A 12,632-nucleotide genomic window follows, 5' to 3' on the forward strand; every position below is an offset into this window, starting at 1 on the left:
ATATTTGTTCTATATCTTTGAAGTATGTCATTGATATTTTAATAGGAATTGCATTGAATTTATAAATTTCTTTGGGGAATAAGGACATTTTAATGATGTTTATTCTTTCTATCCATGAACACAGTATATGCTTCCACTTATTTGTATCTTCCTTGATTTCTTTTATCAGTATTTTATAATTTTCCGAGTACAAATCTTTAACCTCTTTGGTTAAATTTACTCTTAGGTACTTTATTTTATTTGTTGCAATAGTGAAGGGAATTGTATTTTTAAGTTCTCTTTCAGAATGTTCATTGTTGATGTATAAAAATGCCACTGATTTCTGAATGTTGATTTTATATCCTGCACCTTGCTGAATTCATTTATCAGGTTCATTAGTTTTTTGACTGAGACTTTAGGATTTTCTACGTACAGTATCATATCATCAGCCAATAATGATAGTTTTACTTCTTCTTTTCTAATTTAGATGCCTTTTATTTCTTTTTCTTGTCTGATTGCTGTGGCTAGGACTTCCAGAACTATGTTGAATAAGGGTGGTGAAAGGGGGCACCCCTGCTTTGTTCCTGATCTTAAGGAGATTGCTTTTAATTTTTGCCCATTGAATATGATGTTGGCTGTGGGTTTGTCATAGATGGCCTTTATCATATTGAGGTATGTTCCCTGTATTCCCACTTTGCTGAGAATTTTGATCATAAACTGGTGCTGGATTTTATCAAATGCTTTTTCTGCATCTGTTGATATTATCATGTAGCTTTTCTCCTTCCTTTTGTTTATGTGATGAATCACATTGATAGTTTTGCGAATACTGTACCAGCCTTGCCTCCCCAGAATAAATACCATTTGATCATGATGTATGATTTTTTTCATGTATTGCTGGATCCAGTTTTCTAATATTTTGTTGAGAATTTGAACATCTAAATTCATCAGGGATATTGGCCTATAGTTTTCTTTCTTTGTGTTGTCTTTGGTTTTGGAATCAAAATTATGCTCACCTCATAAAAGGAGCTTGAAAGTCTTCCCTCCTCTTGTAGTTTTTGAAATAGCTTGAGAAGGATAGGAGTTAGTTCTTCTTTCAATATTTGGTGGAATTCACCTGTGAAACCATCTGACCTAGGGCTTTTGTTTGTTGGGAGTTTTTTGATAGCTGTTTCGATCTCATTTGTTTTAATCGGTCTGTTTAGGTTTTCTGATTCTTCCAGATTGATTTTTGAAAGATTGTATGTTTCAAGGAATTTGTCCATTTCACCTAGGTTGTCCTATTTTTTGGCATATAGGTCTTCATAGTATTTTCTTATAGTCCTTTGTATTTCTGCTGTATCAGTTGTTATTTCGTCCTTTGTATTTCTGCTGTATCAGTTGTTATTTCTCCACTCTCATTTCTAATTTTATTTATTTGAGTCCTTTCTCTTTTTTCTTGATAAGTCTGGTTAAAGGTTCTTCAATCTTATTTACCTTTTCAGAGAACCAGCTCTTGGTTTTATGGATTTTCTGTATTGTTTTTTAGCCTCTATGTCATTTATTTCCACTCTGATCTTTATTATTTCCTTCCTTATACTTCATCTGGGCTTTACTTGCTGTTCTTTTTTTAGTTCTTTTAGATGCAGGGTTGTTTATTTGACCTTTCTCTAGCTTCTTAAGGTATGCCTGTAATGCTATGACCTTCCCTCTCAGGATTGCTTTTGCTGTGTCCCATATATTCTGAGTTGTTGTATGCTCATTTTAATTTGTTACAAGGAAATTTTTTATTTCTTCCTTGATCTCATTGTTAACCCATTTAATAATATGCTATTTAATTTCCAAGTGTTTGAGTGTTTTTCCGTTTTTTTTATTGTAGTTGATTTCTAGTTTCATGCCATTGTGATCAGAGAAGATGCTGCTTGATATGATTTCAATCTTCTTAAATTTGTTGAGACTCGTTTTGTGTCCTAGCATGTGGTCTATCCTAGAGAATGTACCATGAGCACTTGAAAAGAATGTATATTCTGCTTCTTTAGGGTGAAACGTTTTGAAGATATTTATTAAATCTAGTTGATCTAGTGTGTCCTTTAAGTCTGCTGTTTCTTTGTTAATTTTCTGTTTGGAAGATCTATTCAGTGATGTTAGTGGGGTATTGAAATCCCCTACAATTATAATATTGCTGTTGATCTCACCCTTTATGTTCATCAAAGTCTGCTTTATATATCAATATTTAGGTGCTCCTATACAGTTGTCTGTATAGTTATGGTGCACTTTTGACCGGTCACAGGAAAGCAACAAAAGATGATAGAAATGTGAAATCTGCACCAAGTAAAAGGAAAACCTTCCCAGTTTCTGTAGGATGATGTGGCAGCATGTGCGCATGCACAGATGATGACGTAACACCGTGTATACAGCGGAGCAGCCCATGGCCATGCCAGTGGAGATGTAGACGGTACAGAGGAAAGTTCAGTGTGTTCTGTGGCTTGCTAAATTTGAATCCGTGACCAAAGTGCAACGTGAATATCGGCGCGTTTATAACGAAGCGCCACCACATAGGAATAACATTACTCGGTGGGATAAGCAGTTGAAGGAAACCGGCAGTTTGGTGGAGAAACCCCGTTCTGGTAGGCCATCAGTCAGTGACGAGTCTGTAGAGGCTATACAGGATAGCTACCTAAGGAGCCTAAAAAATCTGTGCATGAGCCCACATCGAACTGCACTGAATAGGTATGAAACTGGGAGAGTTTTCCTTTTATTTGGTGCAGATTTCACATTTCTATCTTCTTCTGTTGCTTTCTTCTGATTGGTCAAAAGTGCACCATGACTTTACGGACACACTGTATTAGGTGCATAGATACTTATTATGGTTATATCTTCCTGTTGGATTGCTCCCTTAAGAATTATGTAATGACCTTCTTTATTCCTTACTATAGCCTTTGTTTTAAAGTCTATTTTGTCAGATATAAGTATTGCTACCCCAGCTGTTTTTTCATTTCCATTTTTATGAAATATTTGTTTCCAAGCTTTTAGTTTCAGTCTATGTGTATCTTTTGTTTTGAGGTGGGTCTCTTGTAGACAGCGTATGTACAGGTTCTGTTTTCCATGCAGCTACCCTATGTCTTTTGATTGGAGCATTTAATCCATTTTCATTTAAGGATATTATTGATTTGTAGTTGTTTATTGCCATTTTATTCTTTAAATCTACATTCCTCTTTCACTAGATTTTTTCCTCCTTTGTTCTGTTTACAACAGGCCCTTAACAATTCTTGCAGCATCGGTTTGGTTGTAATGAATTCCTTGAGGTTTTTTGTTTTTTTTTTGTCTGGGAAGCTTTTTATTTCTCCTTCAATTTTAAATGATATTCTTGCTGGATAAATAAGTCTTGGTTGTATGCTATTGTTCTGCATTACTTTGAATATTTCTTGCTGTTCCCTTCTGGCCTCAAGTGTTTCTGCTGAGAAGTCAGATGTTATCCTGATGGGGGCTCCTTTTTAGGTGATTGACTGCTTTGCTCTTGCAGCTTTTAGTATTCTTTCTTTATCCCTTTAGCTTTGATATTTTAATTATGATGTGTCTTGGTGTAGGTCTCTTTGGGTTCCTCTTTAGTGGGGTTCTCTGTGCTTCTTGAACTTGTGTGACTTTTCCCTGCATCTGTTTAGGGAACTTTTCAGCTATGATTTCTTCAGTCAGGTTCTTTATCCCTTGTTCTTTATCTTCTCCTTCAGGAACCCCTATGATGCGGATGTTATTTCTCTTCATGTTGCCACAGAGCTCTTAGAGTTTCCTCAGACTTTTTAAGCATCTTTTCTTTTTGCAGCTCTGCTTCCGTGTTTTCGTTTATCTTGTCTTCTAAATTGCTGATTCTATCCTCTGCTTCATCCAGCCTGCTTTTAATTCCTTCTAGTGTATTCTTCATTTCTGATAATTGTATTTGTCATTTCTGAGTGGTTATTTTTTTATTATTTCAATGTCCTTTTTGATGCTTGTTATCTCTTTATTTAGTTGTTCATTATGTCCATCCATTGTTGCTCTAGGATCTTTGAACATCCTAACAATCATTTTTTTAAACTCTGCATCTGGTAAGTTGGTTATTTTCCATCTTACTTTGTTCTTCTTCTGGGAATTTCTCTTGTTGATTCATTTGGATTGCATTTCTTTGTCTTCGCATTTTGTCTGTATATACACTTTTCCTTTGGGTGTGTTGTTTGTGTAGCTAGCTAAGTCTAGGGTTGGTATGGTCTGCCTCCAATTTTCAGTTGTGCTGTTTCTAGGTCTTCTTGGGTTGGCATCAGCTGTTGTTTGTAATCTGCTGTGGGCTACTTATCTGCTATCACTATTCTTTTTGCTATTTGTGTTGGCATTTTCTATGTCTTAGCTGGGTCAGGTGTGAGGAGCCCTTCCTTAAGCTACCACTCTAACAAGGGTTGTTAGGTCCTGAACTGATGCTCTTTGTATCTGGCGGCTGGATGTGCCTGCCCTGGACTTCCCTCGCCAGAGCCTGGCACAGATCAGGGGTGTCACTGCCTATGACTGGCTCTTATCAACCTTTTTGGAGCTACAAGTGGTCCCAGATCTTGTGGTTGCCTTTGCTGGGCTCAGGTGCTGTTGTAAATATCAGCTACACTCTTAGGCTAGCTTTTATCTACTGTTGGCCTGGGGGAAGTTCCTTTAAAAGTTCAAGTTCCCCTGAGATCCACTTTCTGCTGCCTCTTATTGCTAGCTACTTGTTGGGCTCAGTGCTGTAATTCAGAGATTAGGTACGGTATTGGATGTGGCTTGCCCCTTAATCTCAGATATCATTCAATCCAGACCTTTTATTTATTTTATTATTTTTTTCTTCTTTTTCAGCACTCAGAAAGGTATGGTCACAGGGGTCCAGTGGGTGTGGCCTCTGTGCACCTGATGTGTGGTCTGTCCGCTGGCCCCCTGCCGCCACTGTTGCCGCCTCTGGCATTTGGGCTTGGGTGCTGCTGGGGCCCACGTGCACCCGCTGTAACTGCTTCCAATGTCGCCTGAGCCCCAGCCGCTGCCAAGGGTGGGTTTACGCCATGGGCGGGATTGTGTAGGAGCTTGGACCTCCACTGTAGCAGCCGTGGCATCTGCCTTTGCGGGAAGGTACAGTGGCAGCCACTGGGACTGTCTTCACTGTCGTCTGGGCCCCCTGCGCCTGCAAGGGCGGGCTTATACTGCGGGTGGGATTGCATGTGAGCTCAGACCTGCGCAGCAACTGCTGTGGCCCCCGCCTCCGCGGGCAGGCTCATGCACATCCACTTAGACTGCCTCCACAATTGCCCGGGCTTGCACGCTCACTCCACAGCGGGTGCTGCAGCCTCCGCCTCTGGACTGCCCTGGCTACTGCAGCCCCCGCCCCTCGCACGCAAGCACTCAGCAGCGTAGGGGAGTGGTGTAGCTCAGACCTCAGCACTCACTACCTGTGTCCCTAACATCTTGCCTGCCTCTAAGCGCCTCTTGGTTCTGACTGGAGCAGGAGAGCCTCCGGTGGGTGGGGTAATTTCTTCCCTTTGCTGGAGTTGCTGCTCCAAGGAAAAATGTTCACTTGAGATTTGGGGAGTGTTTCAGCCTAGGGGTTAGGGTGTCCATCCCTCAAAGTGTCTCCCCCTGTGCCTCCGAGACCACACACTTCCCTGGCAACTCCAGTCCTCCCAGCGCTCCCTGCTCCCAGAGCCCCGGGCAAGTGGCTTTGAGCGAGGCTCTCGATGCAGTCCCTTTAATATGGAGCCTGGGTCTGAGAGTTCTGTCTCCTCTCAAATAGTATCTAGGCTCCTTTTTCATCCAAATACAGTCTCTTCACCCCTTCCAGGCTCCAGGGCTCTAAGCTGGGACTCTAGTTCTGGGGCTGAGGACCCACAACTTGCCCGGCAACCCTTCCCACCACGAGAGCCCCTCCAGGCCGCTGCTCACTCCTGGGAACGGGTCAGCCCCTTCCGTGTCTCCACCTTTCCTACCAGTCTCAGTGTGGCTTCTTTGGTGGTCCTTGGCTATAGAATCCTCTTAGTTTAGTCCAAAGTCTTTCAAGATGACTGTTCTCAAAATTAAGTTGTAATCCACTTTGGTTCTGGGAGGTGGGATTTGGAACGACTCCCTACTCTGCCATCTTGTCCTCCCCCCCCTCTTCATTTTAAAGATTAGAAAGAGGTTCAAAAAAGTTAAGTTACTTTACCAAAATATGGCAGAGCTGAATTTAGATGTTAGTCCTAATCACTTATGTTATAGTTAACATTTTTTTAAATTGATATTTATAAAACATTATTTCTGTTAACTTTAATTTTAGAGAGCTGAGCAAAACATTTTCATTCATCGAAAGAGAAAGAGGAGTGTTTGTAGCCTAAACTTTTCCTTTGATCAAGAAAAAAAAAATCAGGCAGTTTTCCCTCTGGTTTCTTGTTAGTTCTGATGGAAAAGACAGCATGTTATACATACGTCCGTACCTAAAACTCACCTAACTCCAGCAGGACTGTGCTGTTCATTTATTGTTACCAAACATATTTTTGGGTTTATGAGGACCAGCAAAATAGCTGATCTCCTATCTAGTTCTTCCCTGGGCATTGGGTAGAGGTAAACTCAGGGTAAGAAAAGAAACTGAAGACAGAATTCCCCTTGACATGTGAATTATATCTTTTAGGGAAGGGCTGCTGAAGCTAATTGTAAATAGTGTAGTTTTCCCTACCTTGGTCAGAGGATGTTTTCAGAAGAGTAGTCATTTTCTTCACCACCACGGTTTCTGGTTTTATAGGCCACTGGCTTTTAGGAGACTTGCCCTGCATAGTTCTTTACTGAGTTCTTGCAGAGCTCTTGTCTCCAGCTGTTAAATGTTATTTGGATTTTGAAGATTTTTGTGGAAGACATGCCCAGGACCTGCTTACCCCAGTCACTTAATTCAAGAATATGGAGTTAACTGGATAAGGAATGTTGTGCCCTCCAGTCATTCTGTGGCTGCCTGTGTCTGTGTATTTAAAGATAATGCTATAGCTTTATTCTACTCCACAGCCCACTTGTGCTGGGTAGCTGAAACTTGTTTTCTCTTACACAGCAGCTGAAATGCTATAATGAAACTTTACATTTTAATTTGTTTATTGAAGATTAGTGAGCCAGACAGTGAAACATCATTTCAGATAGTATTTTCAAGTGGAAAACACTGTCATTCTTTTAAAGGACTATTTTTTTGTGGGGTGTGTTTCTGCAAATCAGATAATTTTTCTGGTCTGATTTGTATGGAATAGCCCTATCTGTGGTAAATCAAGCAAAATTTAAGTATCATTTTGCTGATTTACACATAAGGTATTTTAACTGATTGGATAATATTTAAATATATTATTTAGTTTCTTGCTGTTTTGCTTTGTTTGTACAAATGCATATGTTGAAAGAAAAATCAGACCTCTTAAGGAAAACTTGAATTGCAGCACCATTCTGTAAACCTCATTGAACATAGTTTTTTTCTATCAAGGGTGCTGACCATGGAATGCTAATCTGATTACAGTTTCTTCAGATCACTTGAATTTGGCAGAATGAATTATAAATGTTATCAAGATTCATTTTGTTCTTTTTTTTTTTTTTTTTACAAAGAGAGTCAGAGAGAGAGAAAGATAGGGTCAGACAGACAGGAACGGAGAGAGATGAGAAGCATCAATCATTAGTTTTTTGTTGCAACACCTTAGTTATTCATTGATTGCTTTCTCATATGTGCCTTGACTGTGTACCTTCAGCAGACTGGGTAACCCCTTGCTCAGGCCAGAGACCTTGGGTCCAAGCTGGTGAGCTTTGCTCAAACCAGATGAGCCCGTGCTCAAGCTGGCAACCTTGGGGTCTCGAACCTGGGTCCTCTGCATCCCAGTCCGACACTCTATCCACTGCACCACTTGCCTGGTCAGGCCATTTTGTTCTTTATAAAGTATATGATTTATCAGAACCTAGAGACATTAATTTGCATAAGACTAAGATGTTTTAAACAGGATGAAGATTATTGAAATATTTTCCTTCTTAGAATACAGTGAATATAAAAAGAATTTTTTTTGAAGTGTGTAGTCATCTCTAGCTATAATTAACTTTTTTTATTTTGTGAGACAGAGTCAGAGGGAAAGATAGGAACAGACAGACAGGAAGGGAGAGAGATGAGAAACATCAATTCTTCATTGCGGCTCCTTAGTTGTTCATTGATTGATTTCTCATATGTGCCTTGACTGGCTACAGTAGAATGAGTGACCCCTTGCTCGAGCCAGCGACCTTGGGTTCAAGCTGGTGAGCCTGCTCAAACCAGATGAGCTGGCAACCTCGGGGTCTTGAACCTGGGTCCTCCAAATCCCAGCGTGGGATCGAGTCCCACGCTCTATCCACTGCACCACCGCCTGGTCAGGTATAAGTTTACTTTTTATAAAAAATAATCACCTACATACAAGGATCAGAGAATCCTTTAGTCTTACCTACATTCTATCCAGATGACTTTCAGGAAAGATTGGAATCCTATAGTCAGCAAATAGGAGGCTTATTTCCTTTTCTCCTAACATGTAAGTGGGCCTAGAAGTCACTAAGGATTTTAAATGACTATGGGAAATACTAATCAGAAATACCCATCTCTAGTTTTATAATCTTGGAAACAAACCAAACTCTTGTTAATTTTTTTTTTGCCTTCGAACTTTATATTTCGTTCTTATTTTAATGTAACTCTCTGCTGTGTATTTTCTTGCATATGAACCTTGTCTTTTCCAGTATTTAGTTATATATAATTATTGATTGATTTCAGAGAGACAGAGGGGGGGGGAGAGAGAAGTATTCATTTGTTGTTCCACTTAGTTGTGCATTCATCAGTTGATTTCTGTATGTGCCTTGACCAGGGATCAAACCTGCAGCCTTGGCGTTTCTGGATGATGCTCTAACCCACTGAGCTAACCAGCTAGGCCCCCATACTTATGTAATGATAAAACTTACATTAAGGACAGTCTCTGCAGAATATGACACTAAAAATTTATGGAGTATTTGTTATATCTAAAGATCTAAATTCAGCTTTTAAAACATTTGACCTTTTTCTTCTTTTTCACAAATATTTAGTCAATGAAGGAAAACCTTGCCAAGTGTTGGACCCTCACTGAAGCAGAGAAGATGTCCTTTGAAACTCAGAAAAAGAACCTTGATACAGAAAATCAGTATTTAAGAATATCTCTGGAGAAGGAAGAAAAAGCCTTGTCTTCATTACAGGAAGAGTTAAGGAAACTAAGAGAACAGATTAGGATATTGGAAGATAAAGGGAGAAGTACTGAATTAGTTACAGAAAATCAGAATCTTAAGCAGCATTTAAAAGAAGAAAAGCAGAAAACACACAGCTTCCTTAATCAAAGGGAGACTCTTTTGGCAGAAGCAAAGATGCTAAGGAGGGAACTGGAGAGAGAACGACTGAAAACCATGGCTTTAAGGGTAGAACTCCAGCAGATCAGCTCTAGGCAGTCATATGGCAACCCAGACTCTCCCAATGTGCTGACTGACAAAAAGGAAGTAGAAATCTTACGGGAAAGACTCACTGAGCTGGAGCGGAAGCTAAACTTTGAACAACAGCGTTCTGATTTGTGGGAAAGACTGTATATTGAGGCAAAAGATCAAAATGGAAAACAAGAAACTGATGGAAAAAGGAAAGGGAGCAGAGGAAACCACAGAGCTAAAAATAAGTCAAAGGAAACATTTTTGGGTTCAGTTAAGGAAACATTTGATGCCATGAAGAATTCTACCAAGGAGTTTGTGAGGCATCATAAAGAAAAAATTAAGAAGGCTAAAGAAGCTGTGAAAGAAAATCTGAAAAAATTCTCAGATTCAGTTAAATCCACTTTCAGACATTTCAAAGATACCACCAAGAATATCTTTGATGAAAAAGGTAATAAAAGATTTGGTGCTACAAAAGAAGGAGCAGCTAAGAAACCAACAGTTCGTAGTGAATATTCACATCCCCAGTATAAGGCCCGTACACAAAACCAGAACAACAGAGGTCCTACCATGCAGAGAGAGGGAAGGAAAGAAAAGCCAATTCACTTTGAAGAATTTGGAAAAAATACAAATTCACAGAAATGCAGTGCTGAATATGGCTGTGGTGAAGATTATAATTCTTTCAGAAAGGCTTGTTCTGGTGTATTTGAATGTGCTCAACAGGAATCCATTAACCTTTTTAATATGAAAGTGTTGAATCCTGTAAGGATAGATGAATTCAGACAGTTAATTGAAAGATACTTATTAGAAAAACTGGATAGTTTTCATCATTGGAAAGAACTTGATCAATTCATCAATAAGTTTTTCATACATGGTATCTTTATACATGATCAGAAGCTCTTCACTGACTTTGTTAATGATGTTAAAGATTATCTTCAAGACATGAAGGATTATCAAGTAGATAATGATGGAGTGTTTGAGAAGTTGGATGGATATATATATAGACACTTCTTTGGTCACACTTTTTCCCCTCCATTTGGACCCAGGTCGGTTTACATAGCAACATATTAGTGTAGTAGTTTTTAACATTTATAGATGAGGTTGCATTTTATCATTTGATAAGTTACTTGGAATGCTACCATTTGTAAAGTACTTTTTGTTAAAAAAAAAAGGTACTATTTGTAAAAGTACTTTATTACCAGAGAATTTAGAGTAAGTTAAATTGAAAGATATAATTTTAAGTAAATAGCTTTACAAACTGGAAGTTTCATATAATCAGTTTGTCTTGAGCAAATAGTTTAATTTCTACCTTAAATCAGTTAAGGATAGATAAATCCAATCTTAGCCTATTTTGTTTCTTTTCATTTTAGGCTATATGAAAAGGTAATCTCTTTAAGTAAAATTATTTTTATTTTATATAAGTATAATTATAAGTATATTAAGTATAATTATATTATTTAATCTTTTATTCACTTTTCAGAAACTGGGAGTGAACTATACAAATTAAACTCTGAATCAGAAGGGCTCACAGAATTTGAATGTCCCACTTATTTTTGTTTATCTGGTTGGCCAACTAAATTATGATACTTAATACACTTATTACAAAATAATTGTTGATAAAGGTAGACAGGATTAAAGAGGTAAACTTGGTAAGCCACAAGTTCTAATGTATGTGCTTTTGTACATAACTTCTGAAAATAACTATTTTTTTGCTTATCTTTATATTCTGTAACAAGAAACTTGACTGATCTTTAGATGTTAGCCTTATTTTTTGAGATAGGTATCTTTTTGAATAAAAGTAATGTGTCTATAAAATAATGAGACTGTTGCCTTTAGTCATTAATTGAACATCTAGTACTTAAATGAGCAAAGCACTATGAGGCTGCCCTGAGGAAACAAATGAAAAATTCTTGCTGTGAAGGAGCTCACAAGCTTTTGGAGAATTAGATAAACTAATGAAATGGAGGTATAGAAGCATATTGTATATAGTGGCCTCAGTCTGGAGATGTTTGGGAAGTCTTCATGAGTGAGGTGGCCTTTAACCTGAACTTTTTTAAAAAACTGGCTTTTGTAGGAGAAATGCTTTTTTTCCTACAAGCAAATAGGGTAGGACATTCCACACAAAGGGAACTGATTTGGAGATAGGAAGAGATAGATGCCACTTGAAGGATGCAAGGCAGTGTTGGGGTATGAATAGAAGAAAATTTTTAGTTCACAAGGATCCTCATTTTATGCTCAAGGACTTGCTTTATTGCATTTTGTATCACTGGTAGCAGTATGGAGGATTGGCTGGAATAGGTGAAGCTAGATTGATCTTTAAAACAATGAGTGTGAGTGGAAAAGGGGAGACAGATTTGTATGATATAGAGTAAGAAAAATTAGTGTTATTTATTCTGAACGAGAAGTAGAAAGCAACAATGATTTCTAGATTTCTTGGTTGGGTCACTAGTTGGGATAGTGAGATCACCAAGATAAAGAATACCAGAATGTTGTGGGTAAGGGGAACTGGAAATAAGAATTGAGCTTGGAGATACCTACTGACATCCAGATAGGGGGATTAGTTGGCCATTAGTTGTTACATGACTATCTCTAGTCTTTACTGTGGTGAGTAGGGACTAGGCTAGAGGTATTTATCAGACTCCTGGGGAACACCTGACATAGAAGGAATATAAGGGGTTGTAGGAAAAGAAGGCTGAGAATGACAGAACTAGAGAGTGGCATCATGAACATCCAGAGATAATCTCAAGTAAAAAAAAAAATGTGTCAAATGCTTAAAGAAAATGGATTTCTTGGCTGGGGAATTGGGTGGCATGGATGGCTTTATGGACTGTTTTAAGAGAAGCAGTGACAGAAACCTGATGGCATGGTGGACTGTTTGAGTGACCTTGTGACAGAAGCCTGAAATTTCCACAAGAAATAGAGGAAAGCAGAAAAGGTAGACATTATTTATGAAATGTAACTGTAAGAAAAAAAAGATTGTTTTGTTTGTAAGAGATGTATATATATATTCCTGCTGAGGGATGAAGCCAATGGGGAGGGGTTGATTTTTAGAGGAAAGGAAGAAAAATAATGGAAAGACATCTCATTATTTTATTGCCACATTTCTGATTTTTATGGTATAAAAGTGTGATACTGAATCTTTTTGACATATACTATGATTACACTTCAAATTTAACACCCTTTTTCAGAGTGTTCAGATAATAGATTAATGGAGAAAACATTTAAATTATTTCTTGTTTAAATAAATT

The 12,632-nt window shown here is 38.3% G+C and overlaps 1 protein-coding gene across 2 annotated transcripts in view; it reads left to right on the forward strand.

Annotated features, from left to right (window-relative positions):
• CCPG1 (cell cycle progression 1) overlaps nt 1–12,632 on the forward strand; it is a 63,657-nt gene that overhangs the window by 50,016 nt on the left and 1,009 nt on the right. For both annotated transcript variants that reach the window (XM_066276208.1, XM_066276209.1), the window contains one exon: nt 9,022–10,430. In XM_066276208.1, the coding sequence (XP_066132305.1) occupies nt 9,022–10,430 (1,409 nt within the window). The remainder of the gene's footprint in view (nt 1–9,021; nt 10,431–12,632) is intronic.

This window comes from Saccopteryx bilineata, chromosome 4 (genome assembly GCF_036850765.1).
Source record: "Saccopteryx bilineata isolate mSacBil1 chromosome 4, mSacBil1_pri_phased_curated, whole genome shotgun sequence".
NCBI lineage: Eukaryota > Metazoa > Chordata > Mammalia > Chiroptera > Emballonuridae > Saccopteryx > Saccopteryx bilineata.